The 27,110-nt window shown below is 47.1% G+C and overlaps 1 protein-coding gene across 27 annotated transcripts in view; it reads right to left on the bottom strand.

Moving 5' to 3' along the window:
* Positions 1-27,110, bottom strand: part of NTM (neurotrimin) — a 1,404,754-nt gene that overhangs the window by 186,882 nt on the left and 1,190,762 nt on the right. For all 27 annotated transcript variants that reach the window (XM_045369936.3, XM_015436083.4, XM_074015656.1 and 24 more), the window contains one exon: positions 1,701-1,933. In XM_045369936.3, the coding sequence (XP_045225871.1) occupies positions 1,701-1,933 (233 nt within the window). The remainder of the gene's footprint in view (positions 1-1,700; positions 1,934-27,110) is intronic.

Below are 27,110 nucleotides of genomic sequence, written 5' to 3'. Positions count from 1 at the left end.
ATTACACCCTGATACCTTCTATGCAATTCTATTTTCTTTAAAAATGCTGTTTGCATGCATCAGTTCAAAAAGTATTCATTTATAGAATCACTTTTTAAAGAGCCATTATAATTTCCTCTGGGTAAGAAAGAGTAAGCAAAATATAATAAAAACTCGGCAGGACCAAACTTGGGCCACAGCGTGAGGTATTCCCATGTCCCCTGGCATACGCTCTGCCCAGAGCCATGTCCAGTATCGCCTGGTTCTCGCGTGTCCTCCTCTCAGTCTTGCTCACCCTGCCTCACTCAACAGTGCTGATCACGACCCAAGTTCCGCCTTCCCCTACTGTCAAACAGCGGGCCTCCCCTTCCTTCTTCCAGCTCACTTCAGTTCTTCTTTCACAAGCCTCCTTCCTTCCTATTCTGTCTCTAACCAATCATCCCATAGCTCTTTACCCTTTTCTTGAACACACCGACAAGGGGACTGGAGGAAGGAGCCCCTAGGAGAGGAGTGTGTCGCCCTGGAGTTGCACGTCCCTGTGAAGGGGCCTCGGGATCAGCCTGGGAAAGGGCCCCAGCACTGGATCTGGCATGCCACTGCTCAGGGACTACACTGCTGACATCACAAAATAAGATATCTGGCCCACTGTAAAAGAGGCTAAAAAAATATAAAAATTACAAGAGTCCTAAAAAAGAAGAAAAGAAAAGAAAACTCAACAGCTGAAATAGCCCTTGTATGTGCCAGGTCCTCTTCTAAGTGTTTTCTATGTCAGTACATGTACCATTCAATCCTCACATTGACCCCCTTTACAGAAAGAGAACCTGAGACACAGTAATCACTTAAGGTCTCACAGCCAGAAAGTGGCCAAGTGTGATGCCAGCTCTTGCTCACTAACTAGGAATCCTTCAACCAGGTTAAGTGGTGTCTGAATGCCCCAGGACTGGTTCTGCCTGGGAATGGAGGTGAGCTCCATTCCCAGGGTCTGAGAGAGTAGAACCAACACACATATTCTCTCTCTCTCTCTCTCTCTCTCTCTCTCTCTCACACACACACACACACACACACACACACACACACACACACACACACGGCCTCATGAGCCAGGAGCCAGGGGAGGAGAAGAAGGCCAGGAGAGTTGGGATGGAATCAAATCAGGGAGAATCAGACACCAGTATTACAGGGGAGAAATGGCATCTAAAACCCCTGGCTGGGAGATGAGAGGAGGTGCAAGGGAGCCGGAAACAAGCAGGTATTTGTGAAGGACGCAGCTGAAGGCAGTGCCTAGTGCATCCTGGTTGGCTCTGCTTCCTTTCAAGGCTGAAGGGGGGCATAGCATACTTGTACTTTCAAAAGCGCATTAAAAGTCTGGTTTTAAACACAACACAATCTTGGAATTGCATGAAATTAAAAAAAAAACAAACAACCCACTAAAACTTAGGGGAGAAAAAAGTCAAGAAAAGCAATAATTAAAAGATAATTTCCTGAGAAAATATATTATTGGAACAAAAATTAAAAAAAAAAACCATTCCTAGTTCAACTCAATGAAAATGACTGGAAAATTTTAGCTTCTAACTGCAAAATGACAACCGGAAATGTGCCCTGGACCCTAGATGCACAGAACAAGGAGAACTCATCTCTGCTGGGGATCAGAGAAAAAACTCTTACCTGAAGGCCCTCCAGGCTGGCCAGCCAGATCTCCCCGCCAAGCCCCGCCGACCTACCTTGCACAATGAGGTGGACCCTAGAGGTCTTTGGGTGGTTGTCTGTCTGCACCGAGCAGGTGTACGGGCCCTCGTCATACACATCCACGTTCTGGATCTCGATGCTGTACTGCGTTTGGGTGTTGCTCAGGAGGACCACGCGCGGATCCAGGCACCACTTGTCATTCCCAGCATAGAGGATGGTGCTGCGGTTCAGCCAGGCCACCCGGGTGACCCGGTTGTCAATAGTGCACCTGAAGGGAAGACCAGACAGGTACGTCAAGGGACTGAGAGATGACAGCAGCCATCACAGGTGGGTCCTCGTGGCAAGGCTAGAATATCTTGTCTTTCTCCCTTCCCCCAACACATACATTTCCCTTTGATTTGTCAGGGGTGGACTTTTCTGGAACACAGCAAAGGCCTTATGGGGTTATAGCCTCAGAATGCTGCTCAGTGCTTCTCAAACCACTTGAGCACAGAACCACTTCAAATACGATCTCAGTTATAGCCTAGAGGTATCTTGCATGCCCAGGATGGCTGAATACTTCGAATACTACCAGTTCTCCCTTTGCTCAAGGATTTGGGTGATGATAATCCTTCACATTTATGTCTAGGTGTTTAGGGTGCACTACAGCATTCAATACTTATGATAACCCTATGAAGAATATTTTATTGGAAAAAGCCTAGAAGAGCAGAGAAACTAAACTAAACTAGTTGTCCAAGTCACACAATAAATGTGTGTTAGACCAGAGACCCAGCTTTTAACGACTAAACATCATTCCTCTCATCTCAGAATAGCAAATTCCCACAGAAGGCTTCTGCAGTCAAAACTAAATACAGACCACCACTATCGCTATTCATCTTCATTATACCCAGGGGCAGAAATGTTCGGTTACTGCTAGACTAAAGCCACTTTCCAAAATCTCAAAACTGTCTGCACATATAAAAATAGATTTTCTTTCTTTTATTTTTGCATCTGGAGTCCTCGAATTGTGGAAGCTCCCTTCTCTTTTCTACACTTTTAAATTTCCCAGCAACTCTCGCCAAGTCCTCATCATGTCTCTCTGTCTGTATTCATTTCCCTCTCTTACTACAGCAAGTCTGTTCCATGGCCTTAGGCTACATTTACAAACACAGTGTCCTGATCCTGACTATAATGCTGGAAATAACAATGCAGCATAGGGTGTATAATGATGCCTCAAATGTATACCTTATTTTGCAGTGTACAAAGCACTTTTACAGCTCAACGTCTCCTTTGATTTTTTGCAACAAATTTCTGAGGTTGACACTGTTACCCATTCTCTGCTTTAAAGATCATGACTCTAGGGTTCTGAATAGCTTGATGACTTGTCCAAGGAACGAGGCTAAAAGCATAGAAGTCAGACCTCTCAGCCAAGTCCTCTAATTCCTGGTCCTGTGTGAGACTCATAAGGTGCAAAGGTAAATTTTTCATTGGGGATAGGTGATGGCTTCTATTGGATTCTCAAAATGGTTTGTGACCATAAAAACTCTAACAACTGCTATTGTACACACCTGCTTCTTCAGGAGACCCCTGTCCCCATGAGAAATCCTGTACTGTGCATCCTTTCTACTTTGCTTATGTAAATGTCTCAACATTATGGAAGGATCACTTAGGTGTAGATGGATAGTTTGCTGAGAGCTCTTGTGGGAAATACTGCCCAAAAAGAAACACCTTGGCATAGGTGCTCGACAAGGTTTTTGCAGCTTATTGCATTTTCTGGCAATGCAGATGAGATGCGGGCTCTCGCTGGCACCATTCTGATACAGCTTGGAAATGAGTGAAGGCCTACCTTGGAGAAGGTCAGGGACTATCTCTCAAAGTGCACATGGACTACTTATATTAGAATCACAGGAGAGGTTTATTAGAGATTCTTAGTCTCACCCTCATTCTACTGATTCAGAAAATCTGGGAATTTATAACAACATCTCAGTTGGGTCATACACACACTAATGTTTCAAAACCACTAATACGGAGCAGTGTGTCTAGGACAACTTATACCATTTGTGGGGCCCAGTGCAAAATAACACAGGGTATTTTGTTCAAGCATGAATAAGGATTTCAAGGTGGTGATAACAGATTTCTATGGAAATAAACAAAGTTGTGAAGCCAGCTCCGCATGTTTCTCAAGCTTTACTGTGCACATGAGGCCCCCTGGGGATTTTGCTGAAGTGCAGATGCTGATCCAGCAGGTCTGAGGTAAGGTCTGGGAATCTGCACTTTTAGTAAGCTCCCAGGTGACGCCAGTGCTGATGGCCCCTGGTCATTCCTTAAGTCACATCTAGAAGTTCATATCTAGACATGAGCTTTATGCACATTAGGGTTTGAGAAGCACTGAGCTAGCACCACACGACACAAAAGTGTGGCTAGCAAACCAGCAATATCGGCATCATTTGGGTGGGAGCTCGTCCGAAATGCAGAATCTCAGGCCTCCTCTCAGAGATAACAAATTTGAATCTGCATTTTAATAAGATGTCCAGGTAACTTGAATGCACATGAAGTTTGAACTGGTCAAGGGTATGCTCCAAGCCTTTCTTGTGGCTTTGATGAGAATATCCAGAATGGACTCTGAGGGTGAACAAGAAGGAGAAAAGTGCAGTCAATGGAGGGTGCACCTGATGTTGTACCTTCCTTCCCTTATGCTCCTTGCAGACCCCATGACTATCATCTGGTACTGCCTTGTCTGAAACATGAATTTGGAACGGCATAGGTTTGAAATCTCTCAAGAACAAAAACACACTTTGCAGCTTGCTTTGCTAGTAATGTATCTAGGATAGCTTATATTAATAACCTGAAGGGTGACCACTGCTCTGACCTTCACTTGGGTCCAAGCACGAAACTGGATGAATTCACATTCACGGTCAATGTTAATTGACTACATGAGCCCATTATACGCACTATTTTATCATCTCACAAACTTGGTTGGGTTCACTTATTGCCAGTTTACAGACAAAATTAGCTGAGGCTAAGAAACATTAGCCATATTGACTGAAACCATGCTGATATTAAACTGCAGAACCAGGATTCATGCCAGTTTTTGTTTTGTTTTGTTTTCCAAATTTAGTGTTCTTATAGGGCCTCCCAAAAGAACACCCGAATCAGTTCTTCTCAAATTCACCGTGCATCAGTATCGCCTGAAAGATCTGATTAAAAAGAGATTCCTGGGACCTTACTCCATGGGTTTCTGATTCAGTAGGCCCAGGCAGGGCCTGGGAGGCTGCATTTCTGACAAAATTCCAAGTGCTGCTGACGCTGGTCCGAAGAGCTCGCTGAGAACCTGTAACTTAGATGTGTGTGTCCTGGCAAAATGCGAGTTGCAGAGTGAACAGGCACTAGGAAAGCACCCTGGTATGAAACAGTTTTCCAACACTGTACAGGATAGAACTTTCCCGTATGTTCTGGGGAACCAGAAGCAAAGTCCTTTTTTTTCCTCCCCAGGAGCTGAAATCTGACAAGTACCAGGTGAGTGGAAACAGTGCAGGAAACGCTGACTGACAAACACTAAACCGCTTGAATAATTATTTTCGATGCCCACAACGGGGATCTCACAACCTCCCAATGAATACAAGAGGACTGTCCTGGGCTTCCTTGTGAGCATCTAATTATTGAAAATGGACAGAAATGGAAGGCGTCCCCCAACACTGCACCGCACTACAGGGGCGGAGAGGTTCCTCTGCAGATGCACCACCGCTCAGAACGCAGCCAATTTCCAGCATGGTTTTGCGGCCACTGTGATAGACTACTCTGAGAAGTTGGCACAGTTCCAGCTGCGGTTCTGAGCACATCCAAGGTCATGTTTAGATGTCCAAACTGTCACTGCTGGGTATCAGTCTTGCTGAATCCCCACGGAACGAATGCCGGCTTCTGCAGAGATGGATCACAAAGGTACCTCGGCGGCCAACTCTGTCGCCATCTCACACCTGCCCCCATCTATCTGTCTCATTTATCCAGTCTCCTCAACAATGCAGAGGACACATTGCTCCTAGGTTAAAAAAAGAAAAGTGAAAATGAGCCTAATTGCTCTCTCAGCCACAGAGAAGGCGCTGGAGGTGGGAAATTCAGACAACAAGTTCTCTCTCTTCAGAGACAGCCCTCAACATAGTCCTTCTACAAAACTGCTCCTGAAACATGCTACAATATCTCACCTCTCTCAGGATGGTGGTTAACTTTGGTGATTAAGTCAGAGTGAGTAAGGTTTCAAACTCCACTGTCCCTGACTCATCCAGGTGAGCTGAGCTGGAGATGGCCGCTCATCAGATATTGAGGAATAGTCACAAGTCAATGCAATGTAGGCCAACAAGAGGTGGGAGATGGGTGATCAAAAGGGTGGGATGTTCTCAGACCAGACCTGCAAAGCCTCTCCCCTTTTGTCCACAGCCTCCAGATATACCGCCCTCCCACTGCTGGCATCCTCTCTGCCCATCCTGTCACGTATACGAAGAATAGAGGAACAAGCTTTGTGCCCCTGGGGATTCTGGACTGGGCCCTGCAACTCCAGCTCCCTTCTGTCCTCCAGCTTCAATGTTGCCCTCCAGTTGCCCCACCCTGCAGCCGTCTGGCAGTGGTCATTAGCCTTCTGTGTCTCTGTGAATGGTTTTCCCATCAGCACCCCTCCTGCGGCCCTCCCCTCCTGGGTGTGGCCCCCGTGGACAGCCCATGGCCTCGCATACTCAGCATCCTGGAAGAATCCAGACAAAGAGAAATAAAGGCTGGAAAGGGCATTTGTTTTCCATTTCAGTGCTAAGCCTCAGTCCCCTTCTTAGTCTGTGTGTGTCTGTCTACACCATGTTCCTTTTTGGATAAGTGTCTTTTTCTAGAGAATAGGCCTGTACTATTTGAGCAGGGATTACTGAGAGTGCCTCACCTGTGTCAATATTCAGGATGTATTTGGCCAAAAGAGGATCCAGCCACATGTGCACATGCTCACCCGTGCATGGAACTCAGAGTATGGAGAAAGAACTCTGCCATACCTGTAATTTTCTGCAGCTGCACCTATTGTTCCAATGCTCTAAAAATGCAGCTCTCTGTGTCCTGAATGTCTTTCTGAGGAATAATTGTTTTATTACATATGCTGCATTTCTACATAGAGGAAAAGCAAAAATAAATGATTAAGCAAGCCCAAGATGTGCACTGCAGAAATAGAACCATAAAAGTATGGACTCAGGTCCTGAAGCTACTTTTGGATTTAGGATGAGAGAAGAGACAGAGAGAGATGGGGGTGGGGAAGACAGAGAGAGAGAGACAGAGAGAGACAGAGAGAGACAGAGAGAGACAGAGAGAGAGAGAGAGAGAGAGAACCTGGAAATTGTAAGAAAAAAAAAGCGAGAGTGTCTGCTTGGAAACTTCTAAAGATGAGCAAAGAGAGTGTTGAAATAAGGAGAAAGATTATTGAAGAAAGAGAGAAAAATCCAGGCTTGGCCTTTCTTAAACACACCTGCCTGAAGATCTGAGGGCAATAATGGATCCAGACAGTGTGCGGTCCAACCGTTCCTTCTATCAAATGGCCCTTTAACTGCGTCTGAAAGGCAGCACATCTCAAGCAATGCTTGAAAACACAGCAAAATAAGTGCTTCCGCCCTTCGCAGCACCTGGTCACAATTGCCTCTTATCTCACAGAAACGCTCCAGCTGCCCCTAAGTTTGGTTCCTCTGAGCATTCTGCGTGTGCCCCGCCCCTCCCCTCAAGCATAACAGGGGAACATCACGACGCAAATGGCTCAGCAATACCCACACATGCTGCCATGGGGTTGGCGTGTGCATCTTCCACATCTGCTCTTGCGAGAAAGTGTTCTCTGGGGGAAACCAAGAAATTAACAAAACAGGATACTTCACCATGAATGCACTGAACATTCGGATATCAGCACCTTACTCCTTTATTGTAAGAGAAAGCTTCACTAGTGAGGCTGCTAATTTTGACCCTACTGAATTTCTTTTAGACTGTAAACTTGTGTGCAAGTTTACAAAATTGATGTGGGTCATAGGGAGACAAAAATACTAGACTTAGACTCACATTGCACACTGTTCTTACATCTCCCAACGATTACCATTTTTGCATTACACAAGAAAACGGAGGTATGCCATGGAATCTTTCCTAGCTATGAAAATAAGAGGACTAATCATGCCTAGGAAGAAGCAGACAGCACACTTACGACACAGGTGAAAGGATTAGGGGGAGGAAAAATGAAACAAAACCAAAAGCAGTGGCACACACTGCACTATGAGTCCCACACCACTAGTAGGTAGTTGTAGTCAGAGAGAGGCTCAGGGAGAGCGAAGAGAATAGGGTCTGAATTCTGACTGTTACATGGAACGTCCGAGCTCTGTTTCTGACGCCCCTCAGGCCTCAGAGAGCTTATCTCACTCCACTGGGTTTCATCTAAATCACCTGCAGTAGAAATAACCTCTCTTCTTGCACGGGGTTAATGAGAAGATTAAATGGAAACATGCGTGTAAATACATTCTTTTGTTTATTGTAAAAATTCATCAGACAAATCTATTGTGCTATTACATGTTCTGCTCTCTCATCTTCGGGATGTAACATTGCTGACTTGATTGATTTTAAGTTCTTGAAAAGCAAGGATCATGTCTTATTTTCACTTGTGTCTCTACAGAACATTGTGCAGAGAACAAAGTAAGCACACAATAAATATCTGTCCACTGATTAATTATTTGATTAAAATCTCCCATCTTTCACAAACTCCCGAGAGATAAAAGACCATGAGGCCTGCATCCAATAAAGGCCCAGGTTGTGAGTATAATTACTCTGCATGTCCCCGCCAACCTGCACCCACAAATGCAAATGCACACATCTCCCCCAGTGCCTGGTCATTATGTGTGATAACGTGCAAGGAGGCAGTCCCCCTCCACTTCTGTAATGTCTCAGCGATAAATCAAGAAGCCTTTGCTCTGTGGACCTCCAGAAAGATTCTCCATAAGCACATCTACCATCTGTCCTTCCCGTCCCTGTCAAATACAGTAGCATCCTCTCAAAACAAACTCTGTTGAGTTTAGTGGGCCACGACTTTTCCGAAATGAATGGCACAACACTTTGATTTGTACCCAAGACAAAGGCCCCATACTAATTTAAATGCTGAAACAAGAATGGGCTTGCTCAATAGGTCATGTCTTATTTGTAAGTCATAACTTCCACAAGCCATTTTTTGATTCAATAACTGTTACACACATGTAGTCAAGAACTCTAAATTCTACACTCTAGCAAAAGGTAATCTGGGCAATGTGGGGCATCTTCATCATCTCATGGAACCACAAACAACAGAGCCTTTTGCCCCTAGGTGACCAAAGTTAGGTAACCTGGAAGTTTTTCTTTCCTTTTCTTTCCCTAGCATATTCAAAATAGTCCAAACACACATGAGCGTCTCTGGAATCCTGTCATGGAGACCAACCTTTCGTAAAGGAAAGAGCCCAGAAGTGCCAAGAGAAAGTTCAGTGGGAATTCACGCTGAACTCCATCTGCCATTGGAGCTTGGGCTTCAGTCAGTGATCCCTACAAAGTTCCACCTCACTTTCTGTGATGATTAATTCTCTGTGTCAATTTGACTGAACTATGGGATGCCGGACAGCTGGTAGCACGTTATTTCTGGGTGTGTCTGTGAGGGTGTTTCTAGAAGAGATGATCAGCAGACTTCGTAAAGAAGAACCACCCTCCCCAGTGTGGGTGGGCACCATCTAATCCACTGAGGGTCTGCATAGAACGAAAGAGTGGAGGAAGGGCATGTCACTCTTCCAGCTTGAGCTGGGACATTCCTCTCCTGTCCTTGGACATTGGCTCCCTTGTCTCAGGCCTTTGGACTGGGACTGAAACTTACACTACAGACATGAGCCAATTCTTATAAGTCTCTCGACAGATTAGAATAGATGATAGATAGATAGATAGACAGACAGACAGACAGACAGACAGATAGACAGATCCTCTTGAAAAGGAAAACCCAGGCTAATACACGCTCCCACCCCACACGGTTTCAAACATGACATTCAGTAGGTTCATCAGAACACTTTTCACTGTTTCCTGTATATTCTGTTCACATTGGGAATTCTGTGACTTCCTGCTTTATTTGGAATGCCCTTCCTTATTGTTTGTTAGGCAAATTCCTATGCCACACCAAGCTCAAGTTTAAATATTAATTCATATATCGACAAGCTTTTCTCTGCAAAATTTTGCTGTTCCCCATGAGTGTTTTCCAGACATACTTTATCTTGGTGTGTACTGGAAGCATTATGTCCATGCTTTATCTTTTTGTCACATGTGGAGCTCTGGGAAGTCAGGAAGTAGATACAATTTTTTTTCTCTACTCCAAGAACCCTCACACATGACTTTTGGTTGCTTTCAGGGCAATCTGGATCTTGGTGAGTGTTAAGGTGGCTGCCGAGGTTGGAAAGAGCTTGGTTAACAGCAAGGAGGAGTAAGGTACGGCATGTCCAGCACTAGGAGGAGCATGAGCAAAGCACAAAGGAGCTGGGAAAATACTGGCAAGTTTGTGGAAGGATGAAAATGGGGAGCATATGGAATAGAAGGCACGGGTAGAAGAGAAAAGTTAGCAGGGACGAAGCCAGCAAGCTAGCACGCTGCTCTCTGTGTGGCCGCACATCCACCACCCAGTGCAGGCTGACCAGCACGGATCATGTGGACAGGCTCCCTGCCCTCTGGCCTCCTGTTGTTCTGCCACTGGAAAGAAGTGGCAGGAGATGGGGTTGGGGAGGAAGGAGGGTCTATCCACTGGCTGTCTATATCCCTCCATCAAAGATCACCGCCCCTGGCTAGTGACCCTCTCCACACAGCCCTCTCTCTGGTGGGAGCCATGACCTCGTCCCCTTATCCCTTCAGGCCTGAAAGTGTTAACAGTGCCTTCCTGTTCATAGTCCCAGGGTCCTGACTGTCCCTTACAGTTTTCCTACACCTTGGCTACACCTTCGTAAATATCCACTGTATTACACTCTGCTCAAATTATGCAATTTGAGGATGCCATGTTTTCCCTGTTGGACCCCTGACTATTACAGGTACGTTGTGCAACATGCCCTCTTGTAAAAGAGTTTGCACTTTATTCTGAAGACAAAGAGCAGACAGGGAACCAAAGCGAAGAACTCTGCAAAGTCCAGCTCGAAGAATCATGGATGATTATAAATGGTAGCACACTGGAGCTTGTCTCTTTCTTCTCCGGGGGACAGCCCTCCTTGGCAGGGAAGGAGCTGGGAAGAAGAAACAGGATTCCCTGAAACAAATCCATCTGCAGGCTCTCCTCCATCTCTGCTTCATCTCCAGTCCTGCCCTCACTGGCTAGTGTGTGTCACCCCATACTATGGCACTCACTGGATGAAGAAATGGGGCTCCATTCAGTCCCTGGACAAGTTAGGCCAGCCTGGCAGTTGTCCAAATCAGACACTTTTTTTTTTGCAACTACACTGATTAAACTGATTGTTACACTGATTGTTGTCCAAACCAGACACTTTTTGAAATTATACTGATTAAACCAGGATGTATTCAGGCAAACTGGGAAGAACCATATAGATTAGCCACATGGAATCACACTAGAAAAGGGGCTGGAAATACCTTGTTCCTCCCATGCCTAAGGCCTGGTGCGAGTACGAAGGATGCACTGGCCTCTGGGGAAGTCAGCGTGTGCGTCACTCCTGGCTTCACCTCTGGGGCTAGTTCCACCTCCAATTCTTTGTCAAGACACACTTTAACCATCAAACCCCAGAACCCGACCTAGATCCTGCCTCTAGCACACTCCTATCACCCTAAAGTACCATCTGTACTTAGAACTTGAACATGACTTGAAAGGGGAAAAAAAATCACGGCTTAGGAGACCAAAACCATACCTCAGACCACATGCAGCTGCCATTTCCTTTCCAGTTAGTGTGTGTGAAGTCTGGCACCCATGTGTGTGAACTGGGCAGCATGCAGGCTGCCTGTCCACCTGGTCTTTGCCCCAGGGACTGTGTATGCATATGAGGTACATATGTGGCCATGTGTGGTGGGAGGGAGCAGCTGGAAAGAAGGAATCTGGTTCGCAGCCAAAGAAGAGATCCAGAGAGTCTCTGCTACATCCAAACCCCACAGTTCACAGGAAGAAACGTCAAATACAGCTAGAACTCCAGAGGGACAAAGGGGACGTCTGGGTTCGAGGTGGGCCTGGTCTGTTCTCTCACTAAGTGATTTTGGCTACACTTCCTCTCACCTTTGGTGGTAACACGGTGCCCACGTGACTGCCTGGGGCCTAGGTGAGAGCAAGGCACAGTAGGTGAGTGGACTGGCATCCTCTAAGGAGAGAGGCTACTGGCTTCTGAGCTCCGTTTCTACCATCTACGGAGGTGAGACACAGTCGGGACAGGAGAGCAGGACCACATGCAGATGCACACTCCAGGGGCTGGAGGCCCCTCCTCTGTCCCTGTCCTGTAGAGCCCACAGAAACCTCTCCTCTCTCTAGCGGCCTGTGAGGAGGCTGACAGGAAGGGGTCCCCAGAGTCCGGAAGGACAACACTCACTAAAACAAGAAAATGTGAGCAATTAAGTGCAGAAAAGGTAACTGGACCTCTCCAGATAGTTAGCCCAGGTGACGTGGCACCTTGGGGAGCAGGATGCATCCCCCAGAAGGATGAAAGCTCCCAGTGGGAGGACACTACCTTTGCTGGGCCTGTTGTCATTCCAGAGCCCTCCCTCCCCTCGATGGGGGCCTCACCATTTGCATAGTCACCTCACTGTCTCTCTCTCCCTGTGGAGGACAAAGCAGGAAGTCAGCCTTCAGCCCAGGCCCCTCAGCCCCTTCCGTCATTTCTGTGTGCTCCTGGGTTCTGGGTGCTTCCGCTTCTGACAGCCCAGCCTGAGACTCTGTTTGCACCCCCATCTCCACAGACAGCCACAAGTGCCTGGGGTTTGCGTCCCCCAGGGCGGCCCCTAGCAGTAGCCTGGGCGGGAGTTACAAAAGGGCTGGTCACCCTGGTGGGTCTCTGCCTAAAAACGAGCCTCCACTTGACTTCTTGCCCTGTCCTGCCTGTTTTCCCCCACACCTTCCACCTTTTCTCCTAGGCCCACTTCCCTAATAAGTCATGACCACACAAATCCTTATCCCAGAGTCTGCCTCTAGAGAATGGGAACAAAGGCAATCTTATGTGTAAATCTCACAAATGCTTTGTGATCAGAAGGAACTCTTCCGGAGAGGGAGTGTGAGCTATTTGGGAGGCTGCAAGGAAAGGAAGGTGCTAGAAAGATGGAGGGTGGTCTGCAGTCAGGCACTGGGAGCAGGCAACAGCAGGTGAGCCCTGCCCCTGGGAGAGAGGACACGAGGCAGGGTAGATCCTGCAGCCAGAAGCCGGGAGTGGGGGTCCTTCTGGCCCTGGCCTAAGAGACCCTGGAGGGCCAAGAAAATTTCTGTCTCCTGGGACACTGACACAGAGGTGAGGGGACACAATGCAGCCAGGCTTAGGTACTAACAAGGGACATTCTGTGGGGGGTGGGGGAGGATTTGGGGAGTTCAGTGGGTGGCAGGGGCATGTGGACAGCAAACAAATAAAGGATATAATAACATAATAAAAATACAACCACTGTGGAAAACAGTGTGGAGATTCTTTAAAGAACTAAAAGTAGATCTACCATTCGATCCAGCAATCCCACTCCTGGGTATCTACCTGGAGGAAAACAAGTCATTATATAATATGAAAAAGATACTTGCACACACATGTTTATAGCAGCACGATTTGTAATTGCAAAAATATGGAACCAGCCCAAAAGCTTGTCAACCAATGAATAAAGAAAATGTGATATACGCATATATACACACCATGGAATACTACTCAGCCATAAAAAGGAACAAAATAATGGCATTCGCAGCAACCTGGATGGAACTGGAGACTATTATTCTAAGTGAAGTAACTCGGGAATGAAAAACCAAACGTTGTATGTTCTCCAACTCATATATGGGAGCTAAGCTATGAGGACTCAAAGGCATAAGAATGATACATTGGATTTTGGGGCCTCAGGGAAAAAGGTCAGGGGTGGCAAGGGATAAAAGACTACACCTTGGGTACACTGTACACTGCTCGAGTGAAGGGTGTACCAAAATCCAAGAAATCACCACTGAAGAACTTATTCATGTAACCAAATGCCACCTGTTCCCCACTAACTTATTGAAATAAAAAAAAAAAAATTAAAGGCAACAAACCAAACAGAAGATAAGCTGAATAAATGGAAAAGAGGTGAGAAGGTATTCTCCCCAGGAAGAAAAGGCATCTAAAGATATGGGTGTGGGACAGGCACGGTGGCTCATGCCTGTAATCGCAACGTTTTGAGAGGCTAGGATGGGAGGATGGCTTGAGCCTAGGAGTTCATGACCAGCCAGGGCAACATGGTGAGACCCTGTTTACAAAAAAAGAAAAAAAAAAATAGCTGGGCATGGTGGCCTGTGCCTATAGTCCCACCTACAGAGTGAGACTGTTTAAAATTAATTAATTAATTAATTAATTAAATAAACAAAGAATAAAGATTTGGGTGTGGCTCTGGGGCAGATTTTTAAAGGTTTGGTCTGATGGTAGCAGAGAGAGAACACCGAGGAAGAAAGACTAGAGACGGCTGTAGCTGCCCTCAAATGCCAGGCTGGAGAATACGCTCCCAACAGCAGCAAAGCGGATGAGCAGAGCCTAATGGCAGGAGAAAAATCATCTTTGGAAGCAAGAAAGAAGCAAGCCAGGGTGAAGAGATAATGGGGGCAGGGAAGTCCATCACTGCCAGAAACAGAAGCATGGAAATGTCCCCTTCCTGGGAGTTGCCCTTCCCAAATACGTTAGGCCTCATTCTCACCATCAGACATCTAAACCCGTACGCTCTTAAGGTGCTGGAATCCACCTAAACAGGGCTGGCAGGGAGGGCTGTGTGTCAGGGGTCTTGGTGGCCCATTCTTTAGGCCCCCTGGGTAACCATTCAACTCACAGTCATCCCTCGGCCTGTGCTTCTAACTTACGCCTTAAAATTCCCTTCAGGTGATTATCTCTAAAGATGTGGATGAACTGAGGTGCATTAGAATAGGACTATATGCCCATTTATTTGACAAATGTTCATTGAGCACCTACTATGTGCCATGCATTGTGTTCAGCTCTTAAGGAATTCAATGCAGAGGCAAACAAGACAGACTCATGCAGAGAGAGGCACAGAAGGACAGGATTATAATGCAGAAGTGTGATGTGTCTTATGGTAGGAAACCATGGGTGTTGTGCAGAAAGTAGATGTGTGTGGAGGAACCCAGCCTAGTCTAATGGGTCAGGGACGGGCTTGTAGAAGTCATGTTTCTGTGGAGAACTTTACAAATAAGTATAAATATGGTGCTGGGAGAGACAAGGGAGATAATCTATCAACAAGGAGCCTACAGAGGTTAAGTCTGTGCAGCTCTTTCTTTCATAAGCCTAAGGCTACTTACTTCAAGAAAGATTTTGGATGACAGTGGGCATCTCCTGATTGTTTGACTCAAAATTAGCAATAGTCTTTTCTGGGGTGAGTGGATTGTAAGATTTTGCAGTGAACATTTTGAAAGCTTGACAATGCACTGGGTGTTACTCAGATTTTAACAAGATTTCTGCCATCTGGAAGCTGCCATGCATTCGTATATTTTATCTGCGATCACCTCAGCTGGCTGGTTCCTATTTGAGAGAGGCAGCAACCATGCCTAGTAGCTTGATTTCCATGGAGTCCAGCGGGGTGCTTCTCTCTTTATCCATTGTGTTGTGACAAGCTGGAGTCCCTAGTCTTTCTGTGACTCACTTTTCATATGTGTCAATGGGGAAAAATGGTCTACCCCACCCTGTTCTTGTTGTAATGAGGGTCAACGTAAGTATTGAGGGGAAGAGTATTAAAGACTCTGCAGGTGCATGGAGGTGTTAATGTTTACAAACCTTCTGAGTGCAGATGCCATTGTCCCCTCCCTTCCCTATTATTTTCCAGGTGACCAAATACATGGCTACAGCACCATGTTCAACATTACACATTTATTTATCGAGCTTATATGCCTGTGAAGATTCAGTGCTCACTCTTCAGAACAAAACATATTCCTGACTCTATATTTTAGGAGCTTATGATACAAAGAAGATAACAGCTACTTAAATGAAATAAAGCAGGGAACCTGCACAGGCAATTGAATGACAAACACCGGGTGGATACAGAAAGAAATAGGCCCAAATTTAACTCTCAAAGTACAATGACCAAGTCTGAACCAAATGAAGGAAGCCTTTAGGAGAGGGTTGTTTTCCTTCACTCTGCTGGAGTTCCCACCCTGGTGGAAGGAGCAGGCAAGATCCTGACAGGGGTTGGGGGTACAGATGGGGGTAGGGTCAGGCAGAGGAATCCGTCCTCAGGCACCTGAGCTGCATCAGTTGTTCATTCCAAAGTAATTTCCTTCAACCAACACTGGGCAAATAATTATCCAAGTCCTTTACAGAAACTCCTGATGCCTTTGATGATGTTCTCTATTAACTGGTCTCTGTAGGAAGGGACTCTAGCCTGGCGGTAGAAGAGCTAGTTATTTCCCTGCGTGCATTCTCTCTAATTTTGAACCTCCAACCACAAGCTCCAATCATTTCCTAAACTTAAATGGACTATCTTCTGAACACCAGGCAGTGGGGGCGGGGGCCTCTTCCACCTGGTTTTTTGGTTCCACACGCAACCCTCTTCAGTCCAGTCACTCTTTTTGCTGCAGGGACCTTTCTAACAAATCTGTTTGAGAATCACTTGTTCAAGAGCCTTCAGTGGTTCCCACTGTCTTCAGGATGAAGCTCAAAGAGTTCAGAAGAACGTGCCAGGACCTTGAGGCTGGGATCCTGCAGCTTCCTTACGGTGGCATGCTCTCCCATGCCCCAATCCATTTCCCATGCTGCCCCTCTGTCTCCAGCACCCCTCCCTACATGCTCCCCCACACATCCCTTCCTTCACAAGGCTCCCTCGACCCAACAAGGCTGCACTTTCATAGAGTTCCATCATAACTCTTGCCAACCCATATGGCAATTCTGAAGGCAGGGCCTGTGTATTTTCTTTATCTTTTTTCCTTCAGCCTCTCGCAACTATTGTGCCTAGTTCATTATCACAGGCAGTCAGTAAATATCAGTTGCTTGACATGAAGGCACACTGTAGCAGGCATCTGTCCTAAGCCAGGTGTCTCTGAGACAATAGCTGGCCTCACACACAGCCCAACACTGGCACCTCTCCAACTGTTCTCCATGGTTACTCACGCCGGGCTGCCAGAAGCCTAGCACGCCTGCATCTATAGCACATGTGAGCTACGCCGCTAGAAGTCACAAAGCAACGTGTTGTGCTCCATAAAAGCTTGCAAAATGAGAAGGGAGAATGCAGCAGACATTTCATGACAATGTTTTTGATAATTAACCAGAAAAATAATAGCTCAAACTTTCCTGCGTATGACAGCATGCAAAGCCCTTTCTCATATAATTCATATCTCACGGCATCATCATAACAAAGTTGGAGGCAGAGACACATCTCAAATCCCAGATCTGAGGCTATGAAATGTGTGATGGTGAGCAAGTCACTTCATCGCCCTGGGCCTCGGTTTCCTCTTCTGTACAGGACAATGGTAATGTCTATGGGGCCTCAGCTGTGCAGTTCTCACCATGAGAAAGCTCTATGGGGATCCGTGAAGAGCCTGCTAGCGGCTCCGGTCAGCTGCTTGCAACTCCATCAAACTTCCCTATTTCTGAGGGGCAGGGCTGTTTGAAACCCTTAGCTGTTCCACATTTGCCAAGGTGAATGGAGAGAAGAAAACATCCAGGAGATTAGACTAGAAAGTGGTGTAGAACTGTGAAGGCAGGGATGCCAATTACTAAAATATGATACATGCCACATGCCTTCACTTCCTATGCGAATTCGTGAGAGAAAGAAGGGTGTAAGTGCAAAGGAGCATGCTGTATTTCACCTCACCAGAACGCAGAAGAACCAGATAGTATTAATTAGAACTTAAATGCATGAAGTAAAATTAGCAACATGATTGCTCCTCTCATTGTAATTATCACAGGAATTAAAAAAACAAGGAAGAGAATGGAAAATGTGGTATCTTCCTTTTTTTTTTTTTCCACTTGAGAGCCACATTCCATACCTCTTGATCTTGTGACTACTGGTGTAGTATCTCCTTGCATCTCCCTAACAAAGCTGAACCAACTCCCACTTGCGAGGCTTTGCTTTCTTGCCCCCATCCCACTACTCAACTGATTTCTAGATGCAAGTGTTTTCATCTGTCAAGATGATTTCCTATCACTGGTCACCTCTGGGAATATCAGACTAGGTTCCCTTCTCCTTCTAAGAATATTTACTGTGAAAACAAATCCCCTACTCCCAAAGTCCTAACACACTCTGGAACTGGATTCTTCTAATTAAGAATCAGATACATTTACATTTCAGCTTCATCCAAACCTGTTAAGAATGTTCAATGACCAGCAGAACATCCAGAGAGAAACAGGAAGGCTGTACAATCACTGGCAGGACATGAGTTTGTTCTCAATAAAAAGCCTGACCAAAACTGCACCAGAAAACTCAAGAAAATGGAGGTAGGTGAAGATGAAAAAGGTGAACAGAACTGAGGAAATAGTGGGAGAAGACATACAGTTTTGGCAAAGCTTAGAACGTTGAGGCTGTATCCATTTGGCACCTCCTGTACTGTCTGCTTTTTTTGGTCTTTCTAATACAGTCCTCGGAGCCCCAATTTGAAATCACTGGTGTTGGAGGACAGATATTCTGTGTGTGCACTGAAGAAAAATAATAACAACAAAAATCAGTTTTTATTTCCTGAGAAGTCTTTCCTTCCACGACTTTGAGGTAGAGCCCAGAGGAAGCTGTAGATTAACCGAAGCTGATCTTAGTTCTAGGTAGGCATGAAAAACCCACCTGAGGTCTGTCTTTAGGAATTCTGTCTTAAGATACATTTTTCTTGTCTTCAAAGCAAGAATGGGAACTGAGAGGGCCTAAGCTACTGGGTCCAGTTACCCAGAGTTCTGATACATCGGCTCATTGGGAAGAGCAACACCTCAACTCAGGACTCCTGGGATCGGTTTGCTTCCCTTTGTTACTTTACCGAGGATAGTGCCAGACGCTCTGAATCAATATATGTGTGAGATGCAGGAAAGCTACCCCCTAAGTTGTTTCTAAACCATCACTTAGAGATTCAATAGTAACAATGTGTACACAGCTGTATGCACAACATTGCTGTTCCAGAAATGCAAACAGTTTTGGACACCAAGTCCCTGTACAGCCGCCTCCAAATTCCTCTTCTAGAGTCTATGACCAATAGACCCCACCCCATCCAACCCATCAACACACACATATACACACACACGCGCGCGCGCAATTCTTTTGCAAACCACACTTTTCCAGGGGCACTTTCTAAAGAGAATTCTTCACTCAATAACCTGCTGGGAGTAGTGACACCAACTCATCCGGAAGAAACATTCCCACACTGTCAATAGTGATTTCTGACCTTATCAGCCTCTTGTACCTGTGTGATCCCCTGGCAAGTTAAGTTGGTTGGGTGAACTACACCCACAACTATAACCCACTGGAAGGTTCTTTGAGGCTCCTGTTTCTGCATGAAGGAGATATACATCTGGACAGCCTGCGGCCAGTCCGCAAAGATCTGAGGATGGTCCCTGGAGAGGCAACATCTGATGTCGTGCTCTCTACAGTCCCTGGGCAGCTTCTAAATTCTACAGCTGAGAGAGTAAACGGGACTAGCAACAGTTGAGATGTAACATTTTGTATGCATATTCAAAAGGCATTCATTATCTGCAGGACATTGTTTAGAAATTGCTCTACTATTTAATTTGTGATAAATGATTAGTAAACATGTTTATCAATGTAAAAAACCACTCGCAGAACAACTTTAATTGGATTCACATACTTCAGTGTCTGGGAAAGCTGAGAAGCAAACCATCCTATACCACTGCCATGTGCTTCTCCTCTCCAGCATCCTCTCCCCAGCCACCTGCCCTCAGACTTCATCTACAACCCCAGATAGCCCTTCTGCCAAATGTAAACTGACGGTCACAGGGAAAAGTAGAGGACATATGGATGAGAGTGCCCAAATATGAGAATATCCTTTGTTGACAAACGCCAGAAGAGTGTAAATATTTCAGAGGGCCAACGCCCAGGCCAGCATCCCACTTGGTTCAGTCCCTTGGATGGGGAAGGGTGGATCTAAGACAAGAGCTTGGCTCTGGGACTCGCAGACTATAAAGTCAGACTTCACTAAGTCTGCCGGCATGACATTCGTTCTCCTATTAATAGCAACTTCTTCCATTTGCTCGCCCCAGAAAACAAAATGAATGAGGCTTGGCTGCGAATGTAGGAGAGAATAAAACCCAGGATGGCAATAAATCGGAGTGCAGAGTGGCAGACACTGTAATCTGCCGGAATGCCGCTCTGGCTCAAGGAAAAGAACCTCTTTGGGGAAGCAGTGGAGGGAATCAATGCCCATAAAAGCATCCAAGGCAGCAAGCCACAGCAGAAAAGACACATACTGTTGACCAGCACATGCAGCAGATTGCTGGTTGTAAAACAAAATAGAAAGTCATTAAAAAGGTGGGCAAAGGGCATGATTGTGTGATGTGGATGTCACAGGGGACCTGTGTTATAGAGGGCTCAGGACTCCCCATCCATCAGAAGGTCAGCATCGCCGAGCCTGCCTGGAATCCCACACTACAGATCCCTGTCTCTGCGCTCACCGCGCAAGGTGAGAGATGGGTTAGTATTTATTGCCACTTATGTAATAGGTCTATTTGGAAACACATTCTGACTCGCTTATCAGGGTATTAATACATCACAGCATATTGAGCTGTATTCATTTTGGGTTCGGGTTGCTTTAACCAAAGACTTTCCTGGGAAGCCTGCCAGGGCATGTTTTTCTGGAATGAGCTCCCTTTTCCGCCTCATTCACCACCTTTCGATCCACCAGAGGGCAGAGTCAACCCGTACGACTCAGGCTCAGGGACTCTGGGGGGCAGTTTGAAATAGGAGGTGTTTTGGGAGAACGCACTAGAAAAGCAAAGGCCTGAAAAAGTTATTCCTCCTGGAAGCTGGAGATGGAAATAGTTTCTGGAACTCTCAGGATCATAAGACTGACAATAAGGCCCGAAAGAAGCAAGTGAATGTGCCGTGCCTCAGTTTCCCAACATTTGAAAGGAGCAGATGCTTGAATCCTTTCCAACTCACCCTGTAAATGAAACCACGCTTTACAAGTCACGGAAAACAAACACCTCTCACAGCGAAGGAGGGGCAGCTGGCAGAGAAACAGGCTGCAAGGTCGCAGCCAGCACAAATCGGAAAAAGGCAGTCTGGAGGCTTCTTCCCTCCTTCTCACTTCCCTCTCCCCTTGCCTCCTGGTAGGGCTTTCTCCTGCATTTCCATTCTTGCCCTCTTTCTCCTTTTCTTTCTTGTGCTAGTTTGGCTGCCCTCTCCAGCTCCTCTCCTCTTGGGAGAAATAAAAGTAAAACCAAAAGCAACTCCTAGGGAAGAAACGACAGCTGCTGCTTCCTCCCCCTCCTCCTGCCCCCGCCATGGGAGGTGGCCGCGAAGTCCCCGGCACACTGCCAGCGATGGTGAGAGCTTTGATTTCCAATCTGATCGCCTCATTTTGTCAGCCTCTGCATAACACAAACAGCTCAGCCCCCATTTATCACAGAAAAGAAGTGGGTGATGGAAGGAAAAAAAGTAGAAGGAACACCTTCCTCTCCCATAATAAATAACTGGCACAGGCATCTCCTGTCACCCTCAGGATTGTCCCTGGTGTGTATCTCCCTACCTTGCCATTAAGAAGTAACTCACCACAGCTGGGCTGGAGAGAAACAGTATCTCCCTGCTATTGTTCACAGTGTTCTTGTGCTGACAATTTCAATCCATCAGACTTTTCTTCTGCAAAGAATTGATGGACTCAGGATCCTCTGGCTCCCAGCTGTTTGTATTTCTGCACTCATTCACGCACCCAGGTGGCGATACCCTCGTGCCCACTCAGTCTCCCACTCCCACACCTCGCAGGGGCACCTGGGGACCCAAGGTGCTTATGGAAAGCGAGGCTGCACCTTTCCTGGGCTGCGCTTCCTCCTCTGCTAACAGCCCACTCATCCCCCTTGCCTGGGACCCCCGTTGATCTCTCTCACATACACATGCACGCACACACACACCCCACATACCACAGCACACACCCAGCCACACACACACCACACACCACACATACCACACAGCACACACAGAAACACACCACACACACAACACACATGCATCATATACCACAACACACAAAAGACACACACCACATACCACACACCACACATGCACACACACCATACACACATACCACAACACGCTCAACATACGCACCACATACCACAACACAGACCACATACCACACACTACGCATGCACACACACCACACACACACCACACACACCACATACTATACCACACACCATACACCCCACTACACACATACACACCACTCATACCATACACAACACGCACACCACATACCACACCACAGACACACACTCCGCATTCCATACCACACACCACATACCCCACCACACACCACATAAATTGACATCACAGATAATACACAACATACAAATATACCACACACACAACACACACACCATACACACCACACACCACACACACACATAGTACCACACCTACCAAACAATACATACCACATATAACACCACACAACGCACACCCCACCACACACGCACCACATACCACAACATACAACCCACAACCCACCACACACATCACACACAACACACACACACCACGTACTACACAACCCACCTATTATAGACACCACAAACACACACCACGCACACAACACACACAACACACACCACACGCCCCACCACACATACCACATCACACACACCATATACCACAACATACATCACACACCCCACCACACACACCATACTACACGTACACCACATATCACACCACACAACACACACAACACATACCACACCACACAACACACACACACACCTCATACCACACCACAGACACACATAACAGACACACACCACACACAACATACCACTACACATACCACATACCCCACAACACAACACACAACACACTATACACCACATACATACCACATATCACACCATATACCACATATCCCACAATATACCACATATCCCACCACACACCACAAACACATCACACACCATACACTACACACCACATTCACACCACCTACCACAACACCACCTACCACACACCACACACTACACACCACACACCACACAGATCCCACACCACACACTACACACCACACACACTACACACCACACACACCACATACACCACACACATGGCTTACCACACACTACACACCACACACCACATACACCACCACACACCACATACATCACACACCACACACTATACACCACACACACACCACATACACAGCACACACACATCACACAGCACACACACATCACACAGCACACACACATCACACACCACACACACACCACACACCACACATGCCACATACCCCACCACACACCACACACATCACACACCACACACTACATACCACACACACACCACATACACCAGCACACACACATCACACACCACACACATATCCCACACTACACACACCACATACCCCACCACACACTCCACATACCCCACACACACCACATACACCAGCACACACACATCACACACCACACACATATCCCACACTACACACACCACATACCCCACCACACACTCCACATACCCCACCACACAGAAACACACACACACACACACCAGTACATTGTTTTATTTATCTTCTACTTTACACTCTGTGGGAGGGTTCGACTTAGTCTAACGCACTCAATATAACCAGAAACATCCTTTCTGGATTCACTTGGTCAGTTGTCCCATCTTTGTTTGCATCCTCACTGTGAGCCCATCCGCTTGCCAGGGACAGAGTGTAGACAGGGACAGAGTGTAGACAGGGACTGAGAGTGTAGACAGGGACGGAGTGTAGACAGGGACGGAGTGTAGACAGGGACTGAGAGTGTAGACAGGGACGGAGTGTAGACAGGGGCTGAGTGTAGACAGGGGCTGAGTGTAGACAGGGACGGAGTGTAGACAGGGGCGGAGTGTAGACAGGGACGGAGTGTAGACAGGGACTGAGAGTGTAGACAGGGACGGAGTGTAGACAGGGACGGAGTGTAGACAGGGGCTGAGTGTAGACAGGGACGGAGTGTAGACATGGACGGAGTGTAGACAGGGACGGAGTGTAGACAGGGGCTGAGTGTAGACAGGGGCTGAGTGTAGACAGGGACTGAGTGTAGACAGGGACGGAGTGTAGACAGGGACGGAGTGTAGACAGGGGCTGAGTGTAGACAGGGACGGAGTGTAGACATGGACGGAGTGTAGACAGGGACGGAGTGTAGACAGGGGCTGAGTGTAGACAGGGGCTGAGTGTAGACAGGGACTGAGTGTAGACAGGGATGGCGTGTAGACAGGGACGGAGTGTAGACAGGGACGGAGTGTAGACAGGGGCCGAGTGTAGACAGGGACGGAGTGTAGACAGGGACGGAGTGTAGACAGGGGCTGAGTGTAGACAGGGACGGAGTGTAGACAGGGACTGAGTGTAGACAGGGATGGCGTGTAGACAGGGACGGAGTGTAGACAGGGGCTGAGTGTAGACAGGAACGGAGTGTAGACAGGGACTGAGAGTGTAGACAGGGACTGAGTGTAGACAGGGACGGAGTGTAGACAGATAATGTGGGCAGTGTGGGAAAGGAAGGGTGTGTTTGGGCAGGTGGTGCTCTACGACTCAAGATGCAAATCTGGCCCACTTGTGGCGCTTGCGTTATTTATTTATTTGGAGATGGATGTCCTGCTGTCACCCAGGCTGAAGTCCGTGCACAATCATCGCCCCACAACCTCCAACCAGTCTCCAGAGTAGCTGAGACAACGGACGCTAGCTAAGTACCTAGGAGTGCATAAGCCAGGACCACCAGGACTAGCTAGTTTTTCTTTTTTTGTTGGTTTTTTTGTTTTTGTAGAGACGGGGTCTTGTTATGTTGCTAAGGCTGACAATTTCAATCTCATGACCTCAAGCAATCCTCCTCACTTGGCCTCCCATGCTGGAATTATATGCATGAGACACCACACTCAGCCATTGTGGAGCTTTATATAAATGCCTATACTTTCTAAATTACCCATGCACTCCCCCACAACACACACACAATATTCAAAACAATTTCCACAACTTTTTCTGATGTGCAAAGCTGAGAATCATTATTGTGAGCAGCTGCTGGGTAGGATTTGGGTAGAAATGGGGAACTAGATGGGCAACAAACCCGGACAGGTGAAGAGAAGTATTTTCATGAAGGGCCTTTTAAGTTATGCTAAAGAATCTAAGGCATAGGCACCAAGGGCTTCCAACAGGGCCGCACTGTGCTGGGACCTGTGTTTTGGAGCCTGTCTCTCCCTGCAGAGTGAGAGCACTCACAAAACCACCAAAGGCCAGCCCAGCCAGGGCTGCTGAGGTCTCAGGGAGCGCGGGGCCCCAGGGGCTGGAGAGGAAGGGATGGAGACAAGAGACACTAGGAACTAGAACACATGGCCCGATTGAAGATCCGGGGATGGGAGGGGCAATAGTGGAAAGGAAGGGACATAGCACAGTAATGACCCAGACTAACATTTATTGATCACTAGCGTGTGCCAGGCACTATGCAAAGCACTTTACTCAAATCATGTTATGTGAGGCACACAGCCACTCTGTGTGGTAGTAAACAAAAATATCTCCACTTTACCTGCAAGGAAACTGAAGCTTAATAAACTGCCTCGGGTCACGTAGCTACTAAATTACAGAGCAGGCACTGAATTCTAGTGACCGTCTCCAGGAGACCAATACTCTAAGGCAAGGTACAACTCTGCCTCCTGGCTTCTGTCCTGAGAAAGTGGGATGGGATAGGTGCAGAGTCCTAAGGAATGGAATCTGAGGGAAGGCAGTGCACCCGTAGGAACCTAACTCTTGGTCAGCAACTGACACACACGTGGTTCTCTAATGGACTCTTCTGGGCTGGTCTTTTTTGGCCACCCGGGCTGTTGATGCCTTTAGCACACGGTCCATTCTGCTGTGCCTCAGAGGAGCTATTGCCAGCTGGTCTCACGGCAGGTACTCGGGCACCTGTTGACTGGCTCATCAAACGTGCATATAGCATTGTGTATGGGAAGGACCAGTGGCAGGAGATTTCCCTAGCTCTCGCTGAAGAAAGAATGGCCATAGGCCCATCCACCTCACTACCCTTGGCTTCCTGGTACTCAAAGTTTGGATCAGCTTGCTCTGTCGTTCTATGCAATGGACCACACAGACATCCCATAACTGAAACTGTTATTAATTGTTGGTCTCCCAGTGAGGCTTCCAGAGACAGGGTCGGCTTTAGAAAAGACAGCAGTTTGTCTCCATGAATACCTTTCTGTAGAAAGTACATAGGTTTACCTCCCCCTTTACCTATGAGACAGCCTCTCTTCTAACTACCCCTTCTCTCCACACTGCCCCCTGTGCCCTTCCAGTCCCTTCTCTGTCCTTGCCATGGACAGTGCCTTTTACATGAAGCTGTAAAATTTGATGACAGCTTTCCTTGTCCATGTGGCCCTCATGCTGATCCCTCAGTGATATACAGTCCTGACCCTCCGGCAGTTGAGCAGCCTCATTGCAGATGAGAGGAAACAGACAGAGAGAAGCAAAGGGGGAGTGAGATGTAGAGAAGCAAGGCTGATGGGGCGATGCACAGAAGACAGGAAAAGTGTGTGAGGAGGAGGCCAGCCAGGGGGAGCATGAGGAAATACATTCAACGTGGGGAGGAAGGAGAACAACTAGAGGTCATGTTTTCCATCCACCTTGTTCTTTTTGTTTCCAATTAGATGAATGAGAGAGAGAGAGAGAGAGAGAGAGAGAGAGAGTGTGTGTGTGTGTGTGTGTGTGTGTGTGTGTGTGTGTGTGACAAGGCAACAGGAATCTAATTCTGGACAGCACTGTGACAAGCTACAAACCCAGAAAATTTCTAAACTGGGAAAAATTAAGTGTCTTTAAAGAAACATCAACTAAGGAGCTCATGAGATTTGGGGGTAAGGGGTGAGTCCCCGGCCCGGAGGCTTCCCAGGTGCAGCTGACGTGGAAAGCGCTCCCTTTGCTCAGGACACCCCGGGGCTCGGAGGTGCCCCTTCCCTTTCTGAGGTGGCACTGCTGCTTATTCGTCCTCAGATGTTCAGAGCAAAGGCACCACTTTTATCAGACAAGCGTCAGTGCATTTACAGAGGGGACCTTCTTTTCCTCCCCTCCAGATAGATGAGGCACATCTTCAGGCGTCCTTAAAAAATTCACGAAGTCTGACAGTAGGCGG

This window comes from Macaca fascicularis, chromosome 14 (assembly GCF_037993035.2).
Source record: "Macaca fascicularis isolate 582-1 chromosome 14, T2T-MFA8v1.1".
NCBI classification, from domain to species: domain Eukaryota; kingdom Metazoa; phylum Chordata; class Mammalia; order Primates; family Cercopithecidae; genus Macaca; species Macaca fascicularis.
This window is presented reverse-complemented; position numbering and strand designations above follow the sequence as displayed.